Source organism: Nothobranchius furzeri, chromosome 13, assembly GCF_043380555.1.
Source record: "Nothobranchius furzeri strain GRZ-AD chromosome 13, NfurGRZ-RIMD1, whole genome shotgun sequence".
In the NCBI taxonomy this organism is placed as follows: domain Eukaryota; kingdom Metazoa; phylum Chordata; class Actinopteri; order Cyprinodontiformes; family Nothobranchiidae; genus Nothobranchius; species Nothobranchius furzeri.
In genome coordinates this window covers 52,098,405-52,125,657 of record NC_091753.1, presented here as the reverse complement: position 1 = coordinate 52,125,657, position 27,253 = coordinate 52,098,405, and the positions used below count along the sequence as shown (strand labels likewise).

Below are 27,253 nucleotides of genomic sequence, written 5' to 3'. Positions count from 1 at the left end.
GAACAAAAGCTTCCTCCCAGTTTCTCTTTAAGCTGAATTTAACATCAGTTTATCTTCATGAAACAAAAGAATAAAGTGGAATAAGAACTTCTATCTTCTATTTCTCTCTCTTTTTAACTTCTCCGTGTCCCTCAATAAGAGAGACAGATGATTACGCTGCAGCCGCTGTCACTGACCCCGCTCCCCCAAGACCGGACCTCCCGACATCACAGCACTCGGTCTGACTGAGCGTTTCCAGGAGAAATAATGATGAAATTACGAAAATAATAACGCGTGTTCGGAGGAGCGTCCTCCGATCCTCTCTCTTGTGTGAGCAGACACACTCTCTCTCTCTCTCTCTCTCTCTCTCTCTCTCTCTCTCTCTCTCTCTCTCTCTCTCTCTCTCTCTCTCTCTCTCTCTCTCTCTCTCTCTCTCTCTCTCTCTCTCTCTCTCTCTCTCTCTCTCTCTCTCTCTCTCTCTCTCTCTCTCTCTCTCTCTCTCTCTCTCTCTCTCTCTCTCTCTCTCTCTCTCTGTCGCAGATCGAGCGAGCGGAGCGCGCAGCGTGACAACCCGCTCAATTAACATAATTTACGGCCCAAATCCAACAGAACCGGTCGGGCTGATTCGGTTCGGGTTCAGTCTCAGGTTACAACTCCAGCGCTCAGCCCTGCAGTACCACATAAAGGCGGATCAAAGTTTCCTACCCGGTAAATGTGAGAACACCCGCTCTGACAGATGTGGATGCTGCGCTGGTGCCGCCGCTAAAATAACAAAACTACATTCCACTATAATTGATTATGGCACTCCTCTATGATGCAGAATCGTTTATGCCCGCATCTCAATGCATTGATTATTTGATTATTTTCCTCAGCTCTATCCTAAACCTCCCGGTCGGCCGTCGGGGGTGGGGGTTGCGCGCGGGGTTTGGGGGCCACAAAGTGAGGGCTTGCGGGCCGGACGTGGCCCAGGGGCCATCATTTGCGGACCACAGGGCTATATCTTCACACATATGGAATGGCTTGCCAGGCTACTATTGGGACATAACTGAGTTCACATTGCTTTATATGACATCCCATTACATGTTATTCTACCACGCTGCATCGTCTTGTATTATGTTTATGTTTATTTATTTGGCAGACGCTTTTATCCAAAACGACTTACAATTTATAACCTATAGGGCATGTTGTGATCTGTGGGGGAAACCGGAGTACCCGGACGAAACCCACGCATGCATGGGGAGAACACGCAACTCCACGCAGAAAGGCCGCAGCCGAGTTTATATCAACTTGGATCATCTACACACATAACCGGGTTGTGTAATATCGAATATCCTTCCCCACTCAACTTGGAGATATTTTGTCTCCATACAACCTTGTTCTCATCAAAAGAATCCAGTGCATTGTGAAGCACATTTGTAGGCATGCATGGCCTGTAGGGGGCAGTAGTATCCTAAATCATTGAATTTGCTGAAAGCATTCCTTGGATGAGGAATAACAAGGTGGTGAACGAGATCTTTCGCCTGTGGTCTTCTACAAAGAGCAGGAACTGAGCCCGTGAAGACGGCGAGTGTAAACACGGGTCACACATGTGATGTCAGCATTTTTGTTGCAGGCATAGACGACGCAAAACCTAAAACCACGGTTATTTATGTCCACAAGCCAATGCTGTGTGTTTGAGATTTAGCTACTGGATTAAAACAGATTTGATGCTGTCTGAATGTTTTGGTTATGTATGGATTTATACATGATGGGTGTTAGCTTTAGCCTGAATGGACCCTTTTCTCTGAGCTCACCAGGTCTGAATATTCCTACAGAGTTTCTATTCTGCAAAAGCAGTCCCATCTCCTCCCGTGACGGATACGAATGTGAGAGTTACCGTCTCCCAGGCAACCAGCTGAGCTCGGGGCCTGTTTTGACAGTAAATAAGCTAATAGGCAAATGTCGTGGCTATTAAATGAGTTAAGCCCGATCGATGTCAACTCTGGAGCTGAGGTGTATAAATTCATTTGAAACGAGACACCAACTGACACCGATAAAACATTTGTTAGCATCCATCTGCAAATTTGAGAGGGTTGTGTGTGTTTGTGTGTGCGCAAGCGGGCTTGCATGTGGAAAGGCAGCAGAGGAGACGGAGAGGGAATGATACGGAGCGAGGGTGAGAAAGGGAGATTAGGGAGAGGGGTAGAGGGGGCGGCGTGGATGAAGCAGTCACTTTGCTGTGTGAGACTGTTGGCGGTGAGAGATGAGAGAATGATCTCCCATGCAGCCGGCAGAAATGCTTAGACTAACACTTTCACTTTGCCTCGGAGAAAAGGAGGGAGCGAAAAGTGCAACCACGTCCGGAGATACAAACAGATCAATGTCCACAAGCACTTTTTGCAAATAAGCCGCTGTGGACAAACAAACTTACAGCACTGATGAATATACGTGTGCAAGGACGTAATTTTCACTTTAGAAGTGGGGGGGACACGGGGGGGGGGATCTTTACAGTATGTTCTAATGGGAAACAGGCTTCAACACAAACGGCTGTTTTCCGCTTGGTCCTAGAGCTCAACCAGTGTCAATTTAATATAGCGTAATATTATTTTTGGATGGTAAAAATTGCAGGGGTCAAAACTTGACTTTGGAAAAAGTGGGGGGGGGGGGGGGACATGTCCCCCCTGTCCCCCCCAAAAATTACGTCCATGTACGTGTGAGGATTCACGGTAAACTCCAGCTTTTCCCCCGGTCTCCTATTGGCACTCGTGCTCATCTCTTAACTATCCATCACTTAAACCAATTAATTAGAGATCAGGCAGCCCAGCAGAAGTACTGGTTTCTGAGCTGTGAAGCAGTTCATCTTCATTCTCCATCTCAGCTTTGAGCATCGGCTTGTGGCTCGGAATAAAAATAATCCAAAGATTTTAGAGAGGGCCACAATCCTCTGTGAGTCATGGGCATCCACAAAAAGTCAGTATGAACACCTACCAACCTCCTTATGCTAATCGATGTGTGAAGATGGGGGAAAGAGCACCCTTTGAAAGCTAAATACAGAGCAATGCATGCAAGCAGGCTGACAATAATCTATGTCCTAGCTTGTCAAAAGCAGAATCTCTGAAAAGCAACTTTAGCCAATTAGTTTGAAGGCATCTTCCCCCTCATGGTGTTCAGATTCATTCATTTTGTTGAAAGTTGTTAAACTAGAAGAAATCCTGCATTTGACGCTTAAAGTCAACAGTCAGACGACCTCAGCTGGAGTCTGATGTTCACACCTTTGTAACTACACCTTTAGACTATGCCAACTCACTACTTGTTGGTGTCAGCGCCTCAGCAATCGAGCATCTACAGAGAGAGCAAAATGCGGCGGCTAGGTTCCTGACAAACACTACAAGATGCTGTCACATTTCACCCGTCCTTGCACGCTTGCGCTGGCTGCCTGCTAAATACCGCATCCAATTTAAGGTTTGGACCTTTGTCTATAACATTCTGAATGGTCAAGCCCCGGCTTATCTTTCAGAACTGATAAAGCCTTATGCTCCAATCAGGAACCTGAGATCTGCAGATCATTTGCTTTTGTGCGTCCCTAAAATGAGGTATAAATCTCGTGGAGAGCGGGCATTTGCGTTCACTGCTCCTAAACTCTGGAATGCTCTCCCCCTTAGTGTTCGACAGGCCCCAGAACTGGGTCCATTTAAGTCTGTACTGAAGGCCTTCTTCTATCATTTAGCTTTTATTCAAAGATCTAGTTTTTAGTGTTTTTACATTTTATTGTGGCTCAGAATTTTATTGTTGTACGTTTCTTTTACAATTTTTTTAGATTTTACCTCTTACCTCCTAAATGACTTGTATCTGTTTTTATCCTGGGGTTTGTGCTTTTTACTGTACAGCACTTTGGTCAGCTGTCATGCTGTTTTTAAATGTGCTATATAAATAAACATGGTATGGTATGGTAAATATAAGAAGTCCTCAGTAAGTGGCAGAAACCATGGTGGCGTTTCGGCAAAAGTCAAACATTTGGGTTCCACAAGCAAAAAGTTAAAGGAATTGAACTTTGCAGCAGTTTGGTGATTTTTAGATTTCCAGAACATCGAATCTTTGAGCTAAACTTACAGTAGATAGTAGAATGGTATCAGTGCTTCCATCTATACATTCGCATCGAGACATTTTATTGATCTCTGACCATGAAACACATTAAAGGAACAAGAAGCAAGAATGACATCCTGTGGTCATATTTGGATACTGCAGTCCATGTTTCAAAACAAACGACTGACCCCCTCCCTCCCACTGCATGAGCTTCAGGGCTGTTGCCAGTTGTGGATCCGTGCCAGAAGACTCTAGACGACGAAGACGAGTCATACACACAGTGGTTGACAAGTAGATAATTACATTTCACTGTAATATCCAGTTGTTGGTAATTGACAAAAGTAGCTTGAGATATTTTTAGAGCTGATTATTAGTTTCTAATCCACTGTTAGCATTGTTAGCTCAACGTTAGCCTAAAAAAAGGATACAGTGGCTTCGTAGACCCCCCACACCAACCCCCTCTCGCTCTAATAGACAACGGAGGTGTGCAAGACAAACCAACCCCCCACCCCACTCCCCGGTGCTTTGGATAACAATCCAGGGGAATTTCATGAAACTGTCTTTCAGCTTCATGGGAGAGATCCAGCGATCATCCACCAGCAGCGATGCTGAGCTCAGCAGTGCTGTGTATTTTCCCCCACCGCACACACCGTGTAGTGTAAAGTTGATTTGACTGCTTCTGGTGTTCTTGCCGTCTCTTTGATGGATTTATTTTTGTTTTGCAGGACAGGAATGACCTGTTTCACCTGCACTGAAAGCTTGTTTGAGCACATAAGATTTCACAGCAACAGCTCCCACATAGAAATGTCACACTTGGAAAAAATCTGCACACTTCTATGCCTGCACTTGTCAGATTAGGTTTTTTGAGTTGGTTACCCAACAACTTTGGTAAGTAAAAGGAAAAAAGACTCAAGTTCCACATAATTTTTATTCGAGAAATTCGGATTTATCGGATATCATCAGATACTTTTGTCAATTATTGTATCGGCTTTTCCTCTTTTATTAACACAGCTTTTACAAACCACTTAGACTGAAGCAGTTGTCGTGTTTTGCACTAAAATTGTTGAAAGTTTCAGTTTTCGTGACAGGTGATATGTGGTGTTGGTTACCTAAAATTATCATTATTTTCAAGAGGGGGACCCACATGTGTTGGCATAGACAATTAAGAGCTAGATTACATCAGTATAGACAACTAAGAGCTAGATTACATCAGTATAGACAACTAAGAGCTAGATTACATCGGTATAATGATGGAAAAAAAGTATCAGATCCCACTAATTTTTTATCAAAGTGGATTAAAAGCACTGAAACAATAAAGACTATCCAGCTGGGTTGTAGCTGATACGACACATATACAGTCAGGTCCATAAATATTGGGACATCGACACAATGCTAACATTTTTGGCCCAATACACCACCACAGTGGATATCAAATGGAACGAAGAAGATGTGCTTTAACTGCAGACTGTCAGCTTTTATTTGAGGGTATTTACTAGGGATGAGCCGGATACTCGTTTCAGACGAGTATCCGGTACGGATAAAGCATTTTTGACGAGTACGAGCATGAAACGAGTAAACCTCGTAAGTATCTGTAATCGTGCTGAAGGAAAATCCTCATTGGGTAACTGACTGTCTTCATGCTCTGTGATTGGCCAGGCACATAGAGCGCCCGCCCCTCCCTACACACAAAACTCTCTAGCCGGCCGGGAGCGCTGTCCGTCCGGTTCATCCACGCACACACACAGACAGTAACGGATCTCGCTGTGATTGCTTCACTGTTGCTCACGTTTCTTCAGTTTTCCCTAGGTTTTCTTCAGCTCGCCTCTTTTTCAGTTGAATATTTAAAGTTACTTTTTTCGTAACTTACATGGTGCATTTGACAAGACAGAGCTGACTTGCTGCATAAGTCACTCACTACCTCTGCTCCGGTCAGGTTTTAATTATTTTAACTCCATTTCTCTCCCTCTCACCCTCTCTGTCTCTCTCACACACATCTTAATCAACATTGTTGTGTTTAACTTTGTGTGGGGCAAAATGCCAAGAACGTTAAGAAAAAAATCAAATTAAAATAAAAAATATATACATAAAGTTGTGTCTGGTTCTAGCATTTCATATTTCCTAGTTCCTACTGCGTGAGTTCAGATGTATTAATTCATGCACTTAAATATTAATGTTCTGATTTTATTGAAACACTTGTTCTGTAATAGTTTCTTTACTATTGTGATCAAAAATATTTAATCTCAATTCTGAGGCTGCGCTATAAATAGTTTTCAAATAAACAATACACATATCAACTTCTGATCATTCCATATCAATTTCAGATTTAAAATAATATATAGATGTAAACCACACCCACTTCCGGTTAAACCACGCCCACTTCCGGGTTATGCCACGCCCATTCTGAGTACAGATACAGATACAGATAATTTAGTTGGTTGAACAGATACAGATACAGATACAGATAGTGGTGTACTCGCTCATCCCTAGTATTTACATTCAAATCAGGTGAACGGTGTAGGAATTACAACAGTTTGCATATGTGCCTCCTACTTGTTAAGGGACCAAAAGTAATGGGACAACTGTTCTCAGCTGTTCCATGGCCAGGTGTGTGTTATTCCCTCATTATCCCAAATTACAATGAGCAGATAAAATGTCCAGAGTTCATTTCAAGTGTGCTATTTGCATTTGGAATCTGTTGCTGTCAACTGTCAAGATGAGATCCAAAGAGCTGTTACCATCAGTGAAGCAAGCCATCATTAGGCTGAAAAAACAAAAGAAACCTATCAGCGAGATAGCAAAAACATTAGGAGTGGCCAAAACAACAGTTTGGAACATTCTCAAAAAGAAGGAACGCACCAGTGATCTCAGGAACACCAAAAGACCCAGAAGACCACGGAAAACAACTGTGGTGGATGACCAAAGAATCCTTTCCCTGGTGAAGAAAACACCCTTCACAACAGTTGTCCAGATCAAGAACACTCTCCAGGAGGTAGGTGCATCTGTGTCAAAGTCAACAATCAAGAGAGGACTCCACCAGTGTGAACACAGAGGGTTCACCACAAGATGTAAACCATTGGTGAGCCCCCAAAACAGGAAGGCCAGATTAGAGTTTGCCAAACAACATCTAAAAAAGCCTTCACAGTTCTGGAACAACATCCTACGGACAGATGAGACCAAGATCAGCTTGTACCAGAGTGATGGGAAGAGAAGAGTATGGAGACGGAAAGGAACTGCTCATGATTCTAAGCATACCACCTCATCAGTGAAGCATGGTGCTGGAAGTGTCATGGCGTGGGCATGTATGGCTGCCAGAGGAACTGGTTCTCTTGTATTTATCGACGATGTGACTGCTGATAAAAGCAGCACGATGAATTCTGAAGTGTTTCGGGTAATATTATCTGCTCATATTCAGCCAAATGCCTCAGAACTCATTGGACGGCGCTTCACAGTGCAGATGGACAATGACGCAAAGCATACTGCAAAAGCAACCAAAGAGTTTCTGAAGGGAAAGAAGTGGACTGTTTTGCAATGGCCAAGTCAATCACCTGACCTGAATCCAATTGAGCATGCATTTCACTTGCTGAAGACAAAAGTGAAAGGAAAATGCCCCAGGAACAAGCAGGAACTAAAGACTGTTGCTGTAGAGGCCTGGCAGAGCATGACCAGGGATGAAACCCAACGTCTGGTGGTGTCTATGTGTTCCAGACTTCAGGCTGTAATTGACTGCAAAGGATTTGCAACCAAGTATTGAAATGTATAAGTTTGATTTATGGTTCTTATTCTGTCCCATTACTTTTGGACTACAGCAAATAGTCCAGTATTCAGATAATTCTGCTGTTGTGTCTTTGGGCAAGTCATTTAACCAGCCGTGTCTGCTGGTGGTGGTCGGAGGGACCGGTGGCGCCGGTGTGCAGCAGTCTTGCTTCTGTCAGTGCGCCGCAGGGCAGCTGTGTCTACATTTTGGCTCATCACCAGTGTGTGAATGTGAAGAGGTGGATGATTAATTATGTTGTAAAGCGCCTTGGGGGGGGGGGGTTGTAGAACCCTAAGAGGAGGCTATACAAATACAGGCCATTTTATCTGAATATAAACTCAAAGAGAGTCACAGGAGCCGGTAAGTTTGGTGTAAAATCACTAAGAATTGACATTTTTATCCTTTAGCAGTCTTTTTTTTTAAATAAGAACTAGTGGTTTGGGTGTCAAATCCCAGTTGGGTCATAATAATGTGTAAAATGACATCTCCATGGGGATGGATCAAATGCGGAGGACAAATTTCAGTGTGACAACTGATGGGGCTTAACTCATTCACTGCCATTGACAACTAAAGTCGTCATTTTAGATCCAACCGTTCACTGCCATTGATGACTAAAGTCGTCATTGGCATTTTTTTGCTGTTTGAGCATCGTAAACGAGCCCCCGCGCTGAGAGAACAAACATCTCAACCCTGAAGCCGATCTTCATCCGCATACGTCACAGATCACATGATCAGGAAGCAACACATCCATGTGTTAGGAGATCGTTTTGGGCTGTTCCTGTAAAAAAAAGTGAGGCGCGAACCGGAAAAGCGTCTGCCGATCACAATTCGACAACGGATTATGACAGAACGGATAAAGCTCGAAACAAGCGGCTTCTTCCTGATGTAAGAGGTGAGTCTCCTCTTTGTTTTGGTTGTTTTGGCATCGACATCATGCTAGCGCGCAACGTTCTGTGACTCTTAAAAAAACAGCAAAAACGGCGAGAAACGCTGGCAGCGAAGGCCGTTAGTGATCAGGAAACGGCTGGCAGTGAATGAGTTAATTTTAAACATGAAGGTAAATGAGCTCTCCTGGAAAAATCCAATGCAGAACTAAAAAGTTGGTCAAATTATCTGCAGGAACTTTGTTCCCATTGTTTTCTAATTGGAGAATGATCTGTAATTACCGGTAGTACTATCTCATGTTAGAAGGTAGAACCACATGAGATATGCACCAAACCTTGTCCACATTAAAATCCTTTGCAGTTTGAAAAACTCTTCCTTCCTGCAGCCATCTTGGATCCGTAACACGCAGTCACTCACACAGCAGCTCCCGCAGGCAGGCCAACATAAAGCAGCAGCGTATCTGCAACAGTCAAACCTATTGATTTACTATCAGCAGAGCCAGAGCAGGACATGAAGGGCTCAAGCCCATAGTGCATAAATATTACATCTGGCTCTTGTTTTACAGCAGACCATCATTCCTGGACAAGCAGCTGCAAAGTCAACCCGCCGCTGATGCAAACCGCTGAATTCTGGCGCCGTTGGTTTTACTCGTGCGGGTGTAAATCAAGGGTGTTTCCCAACGGAAGGCGAAGAGTGTGTTGCAGTGTCTCCCCCATCCATGCGTGTGTGTTCAATATCAGAGTTTCATAAAATATGTATGAATTATGTTTGAACCTTCCCCACTCCCCTACAGGGCAGCGGCAAGGACCTTCAAACCCACACAAGCTAACGTGAGCTCTGACAAAGAAATAATGCGGCACCCTGGCCCTACGCTGATTAATGTGTCCTTCAGAACACAGAAAAACTGCCACAGGAGAGTGATACGGAGTGGATGAGGACAGAGGAAATGAAGAGTGTGATAGACAGAAAAGAAGGAAAAAAATTGAAATGGAGAAGTAGGAGGAAAGCATGGAGTGATGCAAGGAAAGGGTAAAGGTGCTGAAGCATGGATGTAATTTTGGGGGGGGGGCAGGGGGGGGTCATGCCCCCCCCCCCCCCCCCCCCCCACACACACACACACACTTTTTCCAAAGTCAAGGTTTGACCCCTGCACTTTTTACCATCCAAAAACAATATTACGCTATATTAAATTGACACTGGTTGAGCTCTAGGACCAAGCGGAAAACAACCGTTTGTGTTGAAGCCTGTTTCCCATTAGAACATACTGTAAAGATACCCCCCCCCCCCCCCCACTTCCAAAGTGAAAATTACGTCCATGTGCTGAAGTGAAGAGCATCGCTTGACTTTCATAATCCTACAGAACTTAAGAGTTTAAAAAGGTAAGTAGGTTGGACATGGTTAGTAAAAGAAGAAAGAATGAGAGTAACAGTGTTGGTTGAATGGGATGCAATTGGGAAAAATAAAAACTAAGGATTCCAGTATCAGTATCGGTAAAAGTTAACCGATCCCAGGAACCGATACCAATGCAGTTGCTTGAAAATGGCTTCACTGTAACTTGTCATTTCATTTCACCTAATATTTTAGTTTTGTGACGATTTCTATTCATATATTTTACTTTTTATCTACCTCACAGTCTTTTCCTGTTGAAATCAGAGAAGAAAATAAAATCTGTATTCCAAATCATTGCATTTTTTTGTGTGCTAGAAGTATTGGTATCGGTAATCGGTATCGGCGAATACTCAGATCCAAGTATCGGTATTGTATCAGTTTGGAAAAAAGGGGTATCGTTGCATCCCTAATAAAAACCTTTTAGTGAAATCCTATTTTGTATTTAAAATAAGCAACAAAACTTAAGACTTTGCTGTTGAAGATGCATCAGTTCTCTAGAGAGCTTTTTATGATGAGAAAACTAAACTAAACTAAAAATAAAAGCTGTCATCTTTAAAAAAAATTAAATAAAAAAGAACAAACATACATAAAAAAGAGATAAAACTTAAAAAAGCGATCATATTGGTTTTTGTAAAGAACCTTATCACATTTAAAAATGTCTTGAGAAATGTGCAAAAGGCCTTGATGCAAACCTAACTTTTAGATTTTTCTCTGGTGGAAATTTTAAGTTTAACATCTGTTGTCTAATAAATGAACAGATGTGAAACCGGCTGGTTGAAACCTGCAGGATGAAAACACTCAACTTTGAGTCATTTGTCGAGCCAACAGTACACCATTCCAATGACCTTCAAATGTTATAAAGGGGTTTAGTTAAGCACATTGAGCCCCATTAGTCATCACATGCACACGTGAAATTACATCTCCACATTCAACCCACCCCTCTGTATTTAGTATTTAGAGACTTGACTCAAGACGTGACTGGAAAGACTTCCTGACTTACTTGTGACTTGCAAACCATTTAAAAGGCTCAGGAACCCTTTGCAGCTGTTTTCTATTTGTAATTAGACATTTCAATTGATTTGGGTATTTGTTCATATCACAAAGTGACATTTGAATAATAAAACTGCATTTTTTTTAGGAATTAAAAGAGATTGTTTATGTTTATGTATTTGTATTTGAGTATTTAGCTTGAGTTTACAGTAATAACATCCATGTCTAATGTTTGATTCTCTGCCTCATTATTTTTGATTTAAAAATTGCTTTGAGGACACATTTTCCCGAACGATTAAAACGCGATTAATTAATCACAAAGCCTCTAATTAATTAGATAATTTTTTTAATCGAGTCCCACTCCTAATAAAAACATTTCTACCAACTCCAGCTACTAACAGGCTTCTTTAGAAAATCATCTAAAAAGTGAAAAACAAATACGGCTTTGCATGACTGATATGCCTGTATGCATGTGATGAATTAAAATGACTCAACTACTATTGAAACTTGACAAAACATGAAAAACTGCTAAAGGACTTTATTTCTAAATGAAAGGATAAAGTCCTACCAGCCTGCTTTCAGAGATAAGGTTGATGTGGTATAAAAGATGTCTCGGTTTTGACTCTCACTCAAATTTGGCACAAGAATAATGATTCTTTTTCCAAGAGTATAGAGTGTTATAGAAAGTATAGTATTTAGAGTATAGAGAATTATAGAAAGTATAGTATATAGAGTATAGAGTGTTATAGAAGGTATAGAATTTAGAGTATAGAGTGTAATAGAAAGTATAGTATATAGAGTATAGATTGTTATAGAAAGTATAGTATTTAGAGTATAGAGTATAGAGTGTTATAGAAAGTATAGTATATAGAGTATAGAGTGTTATAGAAAGTATAGTATATAGAGTATAGAGTATAGAGTGTTGTATAAAGTACAGTATTTAGAGTATAGAGTGTTATAGAAAGTATAGTATTTAGAGTGTAGAGTATAGAGTATAGAGTTTTATAGAACGTATAGTATTTAGAGTATAGAGTATAGAGTGTTATAGAAAGTACAGTATTTAGAGTATAGAGTATAGAGTGTTATAGAAAGTATAGTATATAGAGTATAGAGTGTTATAGAAAGTATAGTATATAGAGTATAGAGTATAGAGTGTTGTATAAAGTATAGTATATATAGTATAGAGTGTTATAGAAAGTATAGTATTTAGAGTGTAGAGTATAGAGTATAGAGTTTTATAGAATGTATAGTATTTAGAGTATAGAGTATAGAGTGTTATAGAAAGTACAGTATTTAGAGTATAGAGTGTTATAGAAAGTATAGTATATAAAGTATAGAGTGTTGTAAAAAGAGTAGTATTTAGAGTATAGAGTATAGAGTGTTATAGAAAGTACAGTATTTAGAGTATAGAGTGTTATAGAAAGTATAGTATATAAAGTATAGAGTGTTGTAAAAAGTGTAGTATTTAGAGTATAGAGTATAGAGTGTTATAGAAAGTATAGTATTTATAGTATAGAGTGTTATAGAAACAGTGTGTAGACACAGTCGTGTCAAACAGGTATTTAGTAGTTAAAGATCCCTGATCGTCTGCTTGCAACATTAATCACATCTGGTTGCTTTTTGATGAGCAAGAAGCTCTGTAAACCAGAACAAACAAGCTAAAGATGGAGCACAGTCACACATTTATTTACTCAGGGTCTCAGCAGGACATCAGCCCATCAGTTTGCTACAGGACAAAAAAAAAAAATCCAACAGTAGGGAATAAATGCAGCCCACACAAACACTAGTGAGTACAGAGACATGACATCATATTTTCAGTCTCTGCAAAGAGCGTGGGCAGGTGTGTGTGTGTGTGTGTGTGTTTGGTTTGTGTGTCTTGCTGCATGATCACACACTTGCATGTGCGTGCAAACACACACACACACACACACACACACACACAGAAGAAAAGCAGCTCAGAGTGTGAGCACCTATCTGACACTTGGAACTTGAGGCGATCTGAAGAAATCTCCAAATTCATCTCCTCATCTGTGCTTCTGCTGCTCCATCGTGGTTCTTTCCCTTCTTCTATCTGCTGCTTTGTTTTCTGTCTTTTGTTTGGCTGCCGTGCCCCGTGAGAGCTGTTTCACGCTCCCCCACCCTCCCTCAGGACTAAAAACAGGGGTGAGAAGTGGGTGGAGGGCTGACGGTGGAACGAGGGGGAAGCACTTCATTAATCAATCAACCGCCTCTGAAAATCCAACTAATTAACGTGTAATTACAGATCGGGGCAGGGTGCCAGCTGGCCTCTAGCCCACCTTCACCAATACGACCCCTGTGGTTCCCCCCTGGAAAGACTCAAAGAAAACATCCCTCCTCCGTCCGCCCCTCCGCTGCTCTCGTTTATTAGTCTATTCGTTCATTTGTTTGTTTGTTTGTTTGTTGAACTCAAGAGGAACAACAGACGAGAGCTGATAAGTCAAACAGAGCGGGCGATCAGACATCTCTCTCGCTTCTGGCTTGGTTTGTATCTAACACCATATGGTGTTCTGTTTGATTCTCCGTCTGCGGTCTTACCGGGAAAACATCGGTGGCCATCCCAGGGTCACCGATGCTCTCTGGAGGCGGCGTCTCCCCCCACTGGCGTCTGCTGCGGTCGTTGTCCTGGATCTCCACGCTCACTTTACGGGACAGACTGGCACGCCAGGCCCGCTGGATCCTACAAACAAAAACCGTTTTGTTAGAGGACACAAATTAAATAATCACACCGTCTAAAATCTCTGGTGACAAAACTAATTAGCACAACATCGAAGAAGCTGTTTGGTAAGAGATGATTAAATATTTTATTCTGTTTACCTGTTTACAGATTTTTATTTGTCTTCTAACCAAACAGCAGAAAGTTGTCTTGGAGAAAAAAAGATTTTAAAGATTGATATATAGTTTTTTTTAGACTTTCCTTTAAAGAAAGTCATTCGTTCATCATTAAGGACAGAAAAACATGTAAAGTTTATATTCTGAAGGAGGTGAGGGGATCTGTTTTGGTGGCCTGAGGATCAGGTCTCTGCTTTCTGCAGAGGATGTGGTCCTGTTGGCTTCATCAGAACGTGATCTCCGGCTTTCGCAGGAGCGGTTCATAGCCAAGTGTGAAGCAGCTGGGATGAGAATCAGGCCCTCTAAATCTGAGACCATGGTCTTGAGTCAGAAAAGGGTAGAATGCCTTCTGCAGGGGGAGGAGTTTAAGTATCCCAGAGTCTTGTTCACAAATGAAGGAGATATGGAGCGTGAGATCGACAGGTGGATGGGTGCTGCGTCTACAGTGATGGTGAAGAGAGAGCTGAGCTGGAAGGAAAAGCTCTCGGTTTACCGGTCGATCTACGGTCCTACCCTCACCTATGGTCACGAGCTTCGGGTAGTGGCCTAAAGAACGAGATCACGGACGCAAGCGGCCGAAATGACTTTTCTCCGCAGGGTGGCTGGGCTCTCCCTCAGATAAGGTGAGAAGCTCGGTCATCCAGAAGGGGCTCAGAGTGGATCTGCTGCTCCTCCACGTCAAGATGAGCCAGTTGAGGTGGCTCGAGCATCTGGTTGGGATACCTCCTGGACGCCTCCCTGGTTAGGTTTTTCGGGCACGTCTAACCAAGAGGAGACCTAAAGGAAGACCCAGGACACGCTGGAGGGACCATGTCTCTCGGCCAGCCAGGGAACGCCTCGGGATTCCCCCGGAAGAGCTGGCCCAAGTGGCTGGGGAGAGAAGTCTGGGCCTCCCAGCTTAGGCTGCTGCCACCGTGACCTGACCCTGGACGAGCGAAGGGAAAATGTATGTTTATAAATATGTTGGATTTTTACTCCTGCTTGGGTTTAAGATGGTTCTTAATGCCCCCCCCCCCCCCCCTTTTTGATTCATGCCCCTTATTAAAAGTTCCAGCTTCATCTATCACCATTCAGCTCCTTTTCATCCCCATCGCCACACCAGCACCAAAGTCCAGGATGGATGAAGACACATTCACCTCCAGTGGAGCAGAGACAGCCGAACCAAATGGAACAAATTGAATTAAGTCATAACTCCCAGCTCTATAACCGATCCATTTCACTCTGCCTTCATTCATCTCGGTTTCGTACTCTGTCTCTCTCTCTCTCTCCTTTCTATCCCACCTCTCCGGTGTCCCGGTTCAACGGGTCATCAGTGCACAGAAAAGGTTCTTCTTCACCATCTTTAACTTTCAGAGGAGTAAAAGCCTGAGGTGAGAGCTGTCCTGTTATAAGAGTCTGAGTCCAGAAGAGCTCATGACCTCAGTGCTCTGAGCTCAGGTATAAAAAAAAACAACCTGAAAACAAATTTAATTTCTTACACACAACCAAACAAGCGGGTAAAATGTAAATGAGGTCATAAAGCAGAAAACACACGACGTTGGTTATTTAGAACAATCGGACTGACGGATAAATATTCCAGGCGATACTCACACAGTGGCCTTCATCTCCAAGCTCTGCTGCTGATCACACTGATGAAGACTTTTGTTTTCTTCCTCGGTCTTACAAGTGCAGCTTCTGTGACAAAAAAATGCAATAAAAGCAACCGTGAATTTCTGTGTGTGTGTGTGTGTGTGTGTGTGTGTGTGTGTGTGTGTGTGTGTGTGTGTGTGTGTGTGTGTGTGTGTGTGTGTGTGTGTGTGTGTGTGTGTGTGTGTGTGTGTGTGTGTGTGTGTGTGTGTGTGTGTGTGTGTGTGTGTGTGTGTGTGTGTGTGTGTGTGTGTGTGTGTGTGTGTGTGTGTGTGTGTGTGTGTGTGTGTGTGTGTGTGTGTGTGTGTGTGTGTGTGTGTGTGTGTGTGTGTGTGTGTGTGTGTGTGTGTGTGTGTGTGTGTGTGTGTGTGTGTGTGTGTGTGTGTGTGTGTGTGTGTGTGTGTGTGTCCTGTCTGGCTGTGAAGCAAGCAGAATTGATGTCTGAATGCTGGTGACAAGCCTTACAGATTTACTCTCAGGTGGAGCATCAAAGTTTCTGCTTTTACTTAAAACTTTATTGTTACTGTTTTTGAATGCTTTGTAATTCCGACCAGACACGGAGACCGAGGTGAAAGAGAAAGGAAAAGACAAACGATGGGGGGTCCACAAAAATAAACAATAATGAACAAGAGACTGCTTCTAGACCTGCTGAAAGAGAGACGGGAAAAAAACAAAAAACAAACAAAAAAAAGGGACACAACAACAATACAACAAGATCAAGCTATCACTGTGTCAACCTGATGATGAAATATAAAATCAACATTGTTTAACTGAACAATCACACGATTATAAATCACAGTGCATTAAGTTCCCACCACAGCCTTAAGACGTGTTGAACGTGCCCAAGCCCATACTTGTGAGAGAGAGAAGATCTATATCACCAAAAGAAGTCCCAGGCGAAGGGAGGAGTCAAAGGCCCCACCTGACATATACAGTCATACAGAAACACAGTCACACACTCCCTCCCTCATGCTCACACATACACATACAACCAAAGACTTACAAAAATGCCCGCCAGACACCCACTCATGCTCCCCATACACACCCTATTCACTCTGATCCCGGTACTGCTGCACATGGGGTACAACCATTACTGGTTCCCAGAGTTCGACCCTTTCTGCTGAGGTGCTGATGAGCAGGCTCCCCCGCCCAACGCTGAGCACAGCAACCCACCACCCCAGACCCCAACCTGACGGCCGGATCTCCCTCCTAGCCTCCAGCCCCAGGAAGCCAAGCAACAACAGAGGTGTGCTAAGACCCCGAGTCTCCCTCCGCGTGCTCCAATATGGTGTTAGTGAGTGTTGATGAGGTGTATGCCATGGCTGTGGTGAGCGGGCAGTGCGGGCATCGTCTGGCCTATGCCAGCGGATGCCACCACACCACCCCACTTGCACCCACATCCCTCAGTGTCTAAGTGCGGTTTAAAATTGGAAGTGGGCACCGGCACTAGGGATGAGGCTGAGAAATCCCCCTGCCAAATGCCGTTGAATGTGCTCACTCCCAAGGCCCTAAGTGTGTTTGCGTGGAATGTCGTTGGTGGACGTGTTTAAGGTGCAAATAAAATGGGGGGGGGGGGGGGGGGGGCAGGTTGCCACAGGAATGCAGAAATGGGGTCCATACCCGCACTCCCTGACTTGTCCACCCCCCAAGGTCGTATGTGCATGTTTGTGTGATGATGTGAGGGAGCAGGAGGAGATAAATGTGTGGGGATGGGGCGGAATGGCTGGCTGGACTAAAGCCTGGTTTATGCTTCTCCGTCAGCTCCACAGGGGACAGACACGCACGGATTGATGGAAGCGTTTTGCTCCCCCCACAAAGCAGTTGCTTTGCCCACTCCTGGAGAGTGTTGCAAAGCAATTGCCCTGCAGGACAACAGAGGGCGTAGTGCTGTTCTGTGGTATCCTGTCATGTATCGGTCCAAGACCGTGTGTTTATATTGTGTTTTTTGTATATATAAGAGACTTTTTAACACGGCCATATTTGTCTCTCATTCTCCTCCACTTCATGCGCTCCCCACCTCTAAACCCACGTTTCCTGTCATTTCCGTCCACAAATAAAACGCTTGCTGCGCATCTTTTCACTCCTCCAGTCACGGGGAATTTAACGTTCATGCTTTTAGAGTTTTTTCGCGAGGTATTCTTCAAGCTGCTCCGTGTCTGCCTCTAGTTATCCTCGGCTCTCTTTAGGTTTTTGAGGGCGCAATGGCAGAGCTGTAAACAACGGCGTCCTGACCAATCACAAGCTTGCGTAATCCGTCTCGTTCGACGGATGTTTAAAAAAGTGAGCTCAACTCCCTACGTACTTGCGTGCCTGCCGGAGCCCTACGCAAGGACGGATAATGGCGTTGCGCGTCTCCACACTGACGCAGACGGAGAAGCATAAATCAGGCTTTAGCCCTCCAGGGAGCCAGCTCTCCCACTGGCCCCAATAGGCACCTCTGTTTTCAAAATGGCACCCAGGGCATGGAGACCCCAGGCCATCCTGCCAGGGCCCAACCGTGAATTTCTAAGTGAACTCTGCTGTTCTCTAAACCCTGTGTCTTCGTAGTCGAGTCTCCGTTATGGAACAACTCACTGCTAGGATGTCTTTTATAAGAAAGTATGGTGTTCTTGTTTAGTAAAGGTCTATGTAACATTAAACGGATGTGAGCGACTAACCTCTCCATCTTCTGAACCGGCTGCCCTCCACCATGGCTGCAGCAGCGATGGTACCGCTTCACTTCTTCCTGCAGAGAGAGAATGTGGACATGTTTTATTTTTGTTTACTGATAAAAGACGGAGCTTTAAAGGTGTGGTTCACTCGTTTGCAGGGGTCTCTAGAAGGAATCATCGCCACATTCGAACTGAGTCTTATTTCCTGATACTTGAACATCTCGCCCCAGATCGGACAACAGCAACGCGACTCTACTACCGACTTGCAATGTTGATCTCCACAAATAACACAAACCTGGAGGAGTTCTGCCGTGTGGTGGAGTTGCTAAAGTAAGTGGTTAGCTTCTACTAGCTGAGACGTTCTCTGACATCTCCCGGACGCCAAACCAACAACAGCCTTCCCCATCATGAGTCAAGATGGGCAAGTTCAAGAATGTTAAATGACGTAGATCTGTTTTTTGTCAGAAGCTGATGCAGGAGATGGATGTAGGAGACTATTTTCATGTTCAGGCGGCATGAAAAAGTCAGAGTGGCCCGTTATGATCAGGAATAATCAATAAAAAAGTGAACCACATTTTTAATTCAGGAATAACGGAGGGACGGACGTCCGTCACTACACAGACAGTAGATAGATAGATAGATAGATAGATAGATAGATAGATAGATAGATAGATAGATAGATAGATAGATAGATAGATAGATAGATAGATAGATAGATAGATAGATAGATAGATAGATAGATAGATAGATAGATAGATAGATAGATAGATAGATAGATAGATAGATAGATAGATAGATAGATAGATAGATAGATAGATAGATAGATAGATAGATAGATAGATAGATAGATAGATAGATAGAGTCCGTGGAGGAAAAAAGCTCCAAAGTTGTAGAAGAGAACCAGAGGGATGAATATGACTCCGGCTGATGACAGAAGATGCTGATTATTTTTAGCCACCAGGATAATCTAGTAAAGCAACACATGGTTGCATAGAGACTGATATTAACAGAATCGTATCTGCTGGCCCTGTAAACAACTTAATCACATTATTTTCAATATCAAAATAAGGGCAGTCAATGGACAGGAAGGCGAGACGGGGCAAAGGTAGACGGTAATAAGTATTAAGAGACTGAAATATGAGAGATGGACACAGAAGAGGACAGAGGGCAGAGAAAACAGCAGCATACAGGAGAACGTCTGCTTCACTTTAATTGATGAGTTATTAAAATCATAATTTCTCAGAGTCCTAGTTCTTTCAGGGAGATTGATGGGAGGCACTGCAGAATCTCTCTCTCTCTCCCTCTCCCTCTCTCTCTCTGATGGTCAAGTCTGTGAAGCCATCTAGTATGGCCCCATACCATAGTGACAAAGGCCCCTACACATCACCTACACATGAACACACACACACACAACAGTGTGATCTCAGTGGGTTTGACTGCAACAAGGCAATGCTCTGACGCAACTCTGCAGAGCTGTAGCTGGAGGTGCCAGTCAGCCCGAGGAAACTCCCAATCAGAAGGATGCGGAGAGGCTCATTATTCTCAACATCGGAAATCAATTTACATGTAGTGAGTGCAGCGAGTAACACGGAAACAACATTTACACTTTCACCAGAGTCCCTAGGTGTAAAGAGAGCCTATGGAGGACACAGGTCTTACTGGTGGGATCATGTGATCAGTGTTATGGCTGCTGATGTCCTCAAAGTTTTGTGATGAACCTTTAAATCCAATCAGAGATCTGATGAGAGGAAGGAAAACTGACTTTTTAGTTTTAGTAAATGGCCTGTATTAGATATAGCACCCCCCAAGGCACTTTACAACACAATCAGTCATCCACCCATTCACACACATTCACTCCCTGGTGGTGATAAGCTACAACGCAGCCACAGCTGCCGGAGGTGCGGAGTACTGGTGCGTCCAGTTCCTCCCACCACCACTGGTAGGCGCCATCCCAACAAAGATGTAATTTCACATCCGTCACTCGGCACCTCACAGGGCACGCCATCCAGAAGACTCGGTAAACAAATGCCTTTAAATTCCTCCTGATCTTCTATCAAATGTTTTGTTTAGTTATTTGTTTCCGTTTGAGATGGTGAACCAGAAAGAACGCAGGCGTCCAACAACGTGGGACAAGAAGCAGGAACAAGATCATCTTCTGCAGGGGAGAGAGACGTCGCTACGTGAGGGGAAGTCAGACAAGTTCAGATGGTGTGAAGTTGGACCAAAGATCTATTAAAATGTAAAAAGCACAGATTACAAGATGGCGTCTCTGTTAAGGTTTCCTCTGGGATGGTTGTCATGGTGAATCTGTTGCTTTGAATTCGTTATTTGTGAGTCTTGGCTCATCTTATAGCAGAAAGTGGATAGTGGATCATATACACACATATTTAAAGTCAATGACCACTTCATTTGGGCCAGATTAATTGGTTTTTACCAGAAATATCCAATCACGTAGCAGCAAACCATAAAATTTACCCATCTAGAGGTGAAGAGGACTTCATTAAGTCCAACCTGAACATCTGAAAGATGAAAAAGGAAGATTCCAGAGACTTGAAGTGTGGTTGTTGGTGCCAGATGACCTGGTCTGGGTTTTCAGAATTGATTCATCAATAGAATCATCAGCTCCAGCGACTGTAAAAGTTGGTTGATCTTATTTAGAAAGCTAGGTCTGTACTGGGGACAGTTCTGGAACCTCTAGAGCTGATGAGGATGTTTCATGAAATGAAGGAAGGCCCATCCTGAGCAACCTCTTCACAACAACAGTGTGCTTTTGGTCAGGTCCGCTGTAGCGGTTAAAGATAATAAAGCTAAAGTTATAACCATCTGTAATGAATCTTTGATGACGTTTAAATGTGGAGTTATGAAAACATCTACGCTTTGGATTGAAATGTTACAATAAAGGTCTGCAGAACACGATCTCTAAATATGCCACATGTTGAACCATGAAGGAGATGACTGCAGCAGCAGAGCACACTGGGTGGGTCCCCACTCCTGTCAGCTTAGGAATGGAAACTCCTACATAAAAGCCTGAGGAAAAAATAAATCTGATGATAAATCCACATCCAGATGGTCGAATCAGAAAGCATGGATCCATCCTGCCTTGAGCTTCAGGCTGCTGCTGAAGCAACAGTGTGGGGGAGATGTTCTTGCCCCACTTTGGACTCCTTTTAGGGCCTTCACATCTTGGTTGGCTTGGCCCGGCCCTGGTAGGTTAAATGTGTTCACATTGGCATATTTAGAGTTTTTTCCATGATCAGCTGACCGGTTTTATTGGAACTGATCTCCGGCGGTCAGCTTCATGCAAAGCCGACACTACACACCCACTACCGACTGATTGGCCAGCTGGAGTTCACGCCTACCTATAAAGGGAGCCTCTGATTGGTGAGTAGAACCAGCCAGCAGCGGCTACCCGCATGCGCGATTCACTATCATTCTGGACGCTGTGGAGCAAACATCAGCTTGGAGCTGCCACTCCAGCGCGCAGCAGTCTCTGTGAGAGAGAAGGAAGCTGTGTGCTTCATATCAGAGTCTCCAAAAGCAACACTGCTCGTGGCCGCAGACACCGCGGATTTCTCCACGTCTTTTGCCCCGCCCACATCCTCGGAGGAGCGAGGTCAGCGAGGAGTCTTGCTGCCGTTCCTCATTGCAGATGTCGCCAGCATGTAAGCTCCATAAAGTTCTTGCCTTTTTATTTTAGCTTCCTCTAACTTACGGATTGAAACGATTCTGCCTGCTTTAACACTAGAACTCCCAAGGCAGTCATTTTGACTGTTTTCATGTTTTGATATGTAAAAACTTTAGTTAGATGAATCTCCTGTTTTCCTGGCTTTTCCTATTTTTATGTGTCCTTTATATTTGCTTTATAATTTCCATAAAATAATGTTTCAAAAAAGAAATATAGCTGTTTTTGTCTTTGTCTCCAACAAGGTGTCAATTTGTCGGCTCTATTGTTTACATGGCAACGTTTTCCCGCAGACAACGGACAGCGTCACCGTTGCTAAGGAACCAACTTTCCAGCTGCCATGCGCTCACTCTCCATTCAAACTGTGTGAAATAGCGGCTGAAACAGCTTTTAGAAGAACATTCTCAGTGAAACAAGCATGAGAAATGAAGCTACTTCAGGAGGAGATGGGAAAGCTGATGAAAACTGGTCATTAGGAAGCATCAGAGACTCTGACAGCAATGCGGAAGACAATCTGGGACCCTGAAAAGATCAGTGTAGGTTACCTGGTGAACAATAGAGAGAGTTATTTGCAAGGTTTGGATAAAAATGATATTTTCTTACCATACAATTAGGTTCACACATTCATAAAGAGTAATTTAATAATGCACTTGAACCATTTTGCTCCACAACGTCATCGTCAGCCTGCATTTAATGGCCAAAATGACAGCTGTCAAACTGACGGTTCCTGGGTGTTCTAGTGAAGTTAGTATCCTGGGAGTTCTGTTGTTAACCAATACAGATGTCGTCGTCTTCCTCCGTTTATCCGGGTCTTGTTCGGGGGGGGGTGGGGGTGGGGGGGGTGGGGGGGTGGGGGGGGGGGTCAGCATCCCAACTAGGAAGCTCCAGACCGTCCTCTCCCCAGCCACCTCCACCAGTTCCTCCAGCAGGACTCCAAGGCGTTCCGGGACCAGATTGGAGATGTAACCCCTCCAACGTGTCCTGGGTCGACCCGGGGGTCTCCTGCCGGCAGGACATGCCTGAAACACCTCCCCAGGGAGGCGTCCAGGAGGCATCCTGACCAGATGCCCAAACCAGCTCAACTGACTCCTTTTGATCCGGAGGAGCAGCGGTTCTACTCCGAGTCCCTCCCGAATGTCCGAGCTCCTCACCCTATCTCTAAGGCTGAGCCTGGCCACCCTACGGAGGAAACTCATTTTGGCCGCTTGTGTTTGCGATCTCGTTCTTTCGGTCATTACCCAAAGCTCATGACCATAGGTGAGGATTGGGACGTAGATCGACTGGTAAATCGAGAGCCTGGCTTTCTGGCTCAGCTCCCTCTTCCCCACGACAGATCGGCTCAGCGTCCGCATCACTGCAGACGCCGGACCAATCTGCCTGTTGATCTCCCGATCCCTCCTACCCTCACTCGTGAACAAGACCCCGAGATACTTAAACTCCTCCACTTGAGGTAGGACCTCTCTCCCGACCCGGAGTTGGCAAGCCACCCTTTTCCGGTCGAGAACCATGGTCTCAGATTTGGAGGTGCTGATCCTCATCCCAGCTGCTTTACACTCGGCCGCGAACCTACCCGACAAGAGCTGAAGGTCAGATGTGGATGAAGCTAGGAGGACCTCATCATCCGCAAAAAGCAGAGACAAGATTCTCCTGCCACAAAACTCGACACACTCCACACCATGGCTGTGCCTAGAAATTCTGTCCATAAAAGTGATGAACAGAACCGGTGACAAAGCGCAGCCCTGGCGGAGTCCAACCCTCACCGGGAACAGGTCCGACTCACTACCGGCTATGCGGACCAAACTCACGCTCCTCTGGTAAAGGGACTGAATGGCCCTTAACAGAAAGCCACTCACCCCATACTCCTGGAGCGTCCCCCTGCTGGTGCCCCTGGGGACACGGTCATAAGCCTTCTCCAAATCCACAAAACACATGTGGACTGGTTGGGCAAAATCCCATACCCCCTCCATCACCCTTGCAAGGGTATAGAGCTGGTTCACAGTTCCACGGCCAGGACGAAAACCACATTGCTCCTCCTCAATCTGAGATTCAACTATCGATCGGACCCTCCTCTCCAGTACCTTGGAGTAGACCTTTCCAGGGAGGCTGAGGAGTGTGATCCCCCTATAGTTGGAACACACCCTCAGGTCACCCTTCTTAAAGATGGGGACCACAGCCACTCCACAGGAACTGCCCCCGATGACCACGCAATGTTGCAGAGACGTGTCAGCCTCGACAGCCCTACTACATCCATTGCCTTGAGATACCCAGGACGAATCTCATCCACCCCCGGGGCTCCGCTGCTGTGTAGTTGTTTGACTACCTCAGCAACTTCTGCCCAGAGATTTGACAGTCCATCCCCAGGACTCCCGGCTCTGGCTCCTCCTTGGAATGCACGTAGGTGGGATTGAGGAGCTCCTCAAAGTATTCCTTCCACCAATACAGATGTATCAAAAGGAAATATGTGAATGATCAATGAAAAATGCAGATTTCAAATCACTAAAAAACCTGAAAGTACAATATGAGTTGTGCAAAACCTGGTAAAGAGAGAAGAGAATCGCTGTTTGATTTGTTCACGTGTGTAACTGAGCCCGAGTCAGAATGAATTACCATCACTGTTTTATGCAGCTGAACCAACACACACACACACACACACACACACACACACACACACACACACACACACACACACACACAGCTAATCTGTAAGTCCATCATAGGATCATGTTGGACCAAAAAGACACGTCAGCGTGCAGTCTCATCTAGTTCTTGCGCAGATTGTTACGACTCAATTGTGGAGCGTTTAAGGGAGCCGGTGCAAACAGCACTCAGTTCCGCAGCGTCCCGCTGGGGGAGATTCAATGATGCACTTCTGAAATATGACACCCATCCCTGGCACTGCACGCCTACCAAGTTCATCCCGTCTGTATGCAACATAGAATGCTGCGTGTGTTTGACTGCTGCTCTGGCTGATTAAAGCCTCAATCTTAGCTCACCTCACACACTAAAATGTAGTTTTCTCCATGTCCAGAATATTCTGAGCAAAAAGGGACACAATGCACGTGAATTACCTTAAAGCAAAAGCTGAATGCCAACTACGTCGTGGCGAACTCCACTGAACGTGGCCAATCCGGTGCGCTGTTTAAATAAGCTCTGGGTAAAATGGTTAACAGCACGGCATGGCGGTAAAACTCAGCTGTCCATTGATTATGGGGTAATAGCTGGATAGATTAATGTGCATCTCAGGGGGGATTCCTGCTCCGGCAATGAATCAGAATCACTCAAGCAAACACAGTAAGTGGAGCATTCTCCATAACCAATAACCCCCATTCGTATACTTATTCATATTTCACGTGCCGATTACTGATTAGTCTTTCACCGAGCTCCTTCATCTGGCATGCACCTCCTACCCCAGCTCCTCGCAGAGCTGAGCCGGACCAATTTAGAGCTTTGAAAATTCTGCTGTCAGGTGACTAGGGCTGCAACAGGAACAAATCTGGAGTCAAAATGAAAAAATAATAATACAAGTTCAGATGAGAGTGCAATAAATGAGAGCGTGTGTGGGTCTGATGGTGTGGTGGTGGTGGTGGGGCTTACCATGCAGGGTAACTCTGAAGCAGTGATGGAACAGTGCTCTCAGATCTCACAGGCTCAATATTCCACAGCTGCTGATAATGTGCAACACCACATCACTGACATAAAATATTCAGAAGCCAAAAACAAGCAGGTGAAGTCCAGCACCAACACCCCCTCCCTGAGAAGAGCCTACAACTCAGATGAGAGCTTATGATGGAGCACAAGTGTTCTCCTCAAAAAATTAATTCCTTAACAGGTTTTAAAGCCTCTGCATTGACCTCTGTCCTACAGACGATGGAAGCACCCACCACCTCATTCCGCTGTTTCTGCTGAAAATGAAGTCATTTATAACCAAAGACACAAAATGTGGCATTAATGAGCCCTTTTCAGCTCTCCAACCGGCCTTAAGCCAACATTAAATAGCAATTTTCCTAATTAAAGGGAATTCAGCAAATTGTGTCATTTTAGATGTGCAGAAGCGGATAGGAGGTCTGCAAGAGGAGGAGCATCCTGTTGGAAACAAGTTACCCTTCATCAAAGTTACTCCCTCTCTTCGAAGCACAAACTTGCTGCTAATTACGTCACTGCTGCAAGATTCCCAGACCCTAATATCAGATATGAATGACCCAAACGTGGTGGGGAAACGCCTCCGAACGCACAGCAGAGACGTCAGCTCTCCCTTACCTGCTTATTAATGCACAAAGCAAGGTGCTTCCTGTCTCGAGCCAGACTCCCGCTGCGCAGCCTCACCTCCTCTCCCTGCTGCATGTTCCTGCAAGAAAGCAACCAAGTTACAACATTTAGAGAAGACCTGATGGGTGTGCCGTGCGTCCGCCACGCGTGGCTGCTGGACCGGACCGAGCCAGCTGGAGCGTTTATCTGGTGCGTTTGTGAGAGTAGGGTACACCAACCTGTACGCGCCGCTCCTCAGCATGATGAGCTGTTCTCTTTCCCCACAGCCAGCCGGAGATGAAGTGAACACTTTGAGCCGGGAGCAGCCGGTGAGACATCAGACTTGGAAAATTCTCGCAGCCAATAGGATGCTGAGCGGCGCGTGCGTTGCGCACCCCCCACCTCCTCCTCCTCCTCCGTGCAGCGCACGCTGACGACATATTTAAAAGCAGCATAAATTATTCTGCATTCTTACGGGGAAAGGCGACTGCAGAGAAACTTAGATTCATGTTTATTTTTTATTTCTTTCCGAGAGTCAATTTATTTATACAAAAACATTTTCTTTATTAACCGATTTGAATATGACATATGGGCTAGAACAGGTGAGAAACACCTGCAAACCATTCTCACACAGGATTAGTGTCAGAAAGGTTTAGGATATGGGAAATTGTTTATTTTTAACACTTCTGATAGGTCAGTGATGGAAAAACAATATTTTGCCTGAGTGCTGTTGTTCCTTTAGTAACACCGTCTGCAGAAACGGCAGTTTTTGCACACGAGCAACTTCAACATGATGATCCAGTGGTGTTACACCTTTTAACGTTAAAGTAACACTGAGTAGTTTCCTGCAGAGGCGCCTCCAGAAAATGTTGATGGGGTGGCCTGATGGGGCCAAATACATTTTTGGGGTGGCACACCAAATTGGTCCTTGTGGTAACTCTTGGAGAGTTCAGCCTGTGGCGATGTGTTGCATTGCTTCTTTATTCGTTTTTATTTAAAAAAGTCAATAAATAAAACATTTTACTTCAATTTTACAAACACAAACATTTCAGAAAAATATGTATCAGTTACTTCAAATTTTATTTTAAAATGTATCTTTTAGGTTAATTCACCTGTTGCTGTGTTCACAAAAAATTTATG

General features: G+C 44.4%; 1 protein-coding gene across 1 annotated transcript in view; it reads right to left on the bottom strand.

The window, feature by feature from the left end:
* schip1 (schwannomin interacting protein 1) overlaps window positions 1-26,481 on the bottom strand; it is a 374,676-nt gene extending 348,195 nt beyond the window's left edge. Inside the window, exons 1-5 of the mRNA XM_015951057.3 lie at window positions 26,353-26,481; window positions 26,126-26,213; window positions 18,193-18,260; window positions 15,500-15,583; window positions 13,616-13,757 (exon numbers count right to left, since the gene is read on the bottom strand). Coding sequence (XP_015806543.1) covers window positions 13,616-13,757; window positions 15,500-15,583; window positions 18,193-18,260; window positions 26,126-26,213; window positions 26,353-26,375 — 405 coding nt within the window. The 5' untranslated portion in view covers window positions 26,376-26,481. The remainder of the gene's footprint in view (window positions 1-13,615; window positions 13,758-15,499; window positions 15,584-18,192; window positions 18,261-26,125; window positions 26,214-26,352) is intronic.
* Window positions 26,482-27,253: the final 772 nt, after the last annotated feature.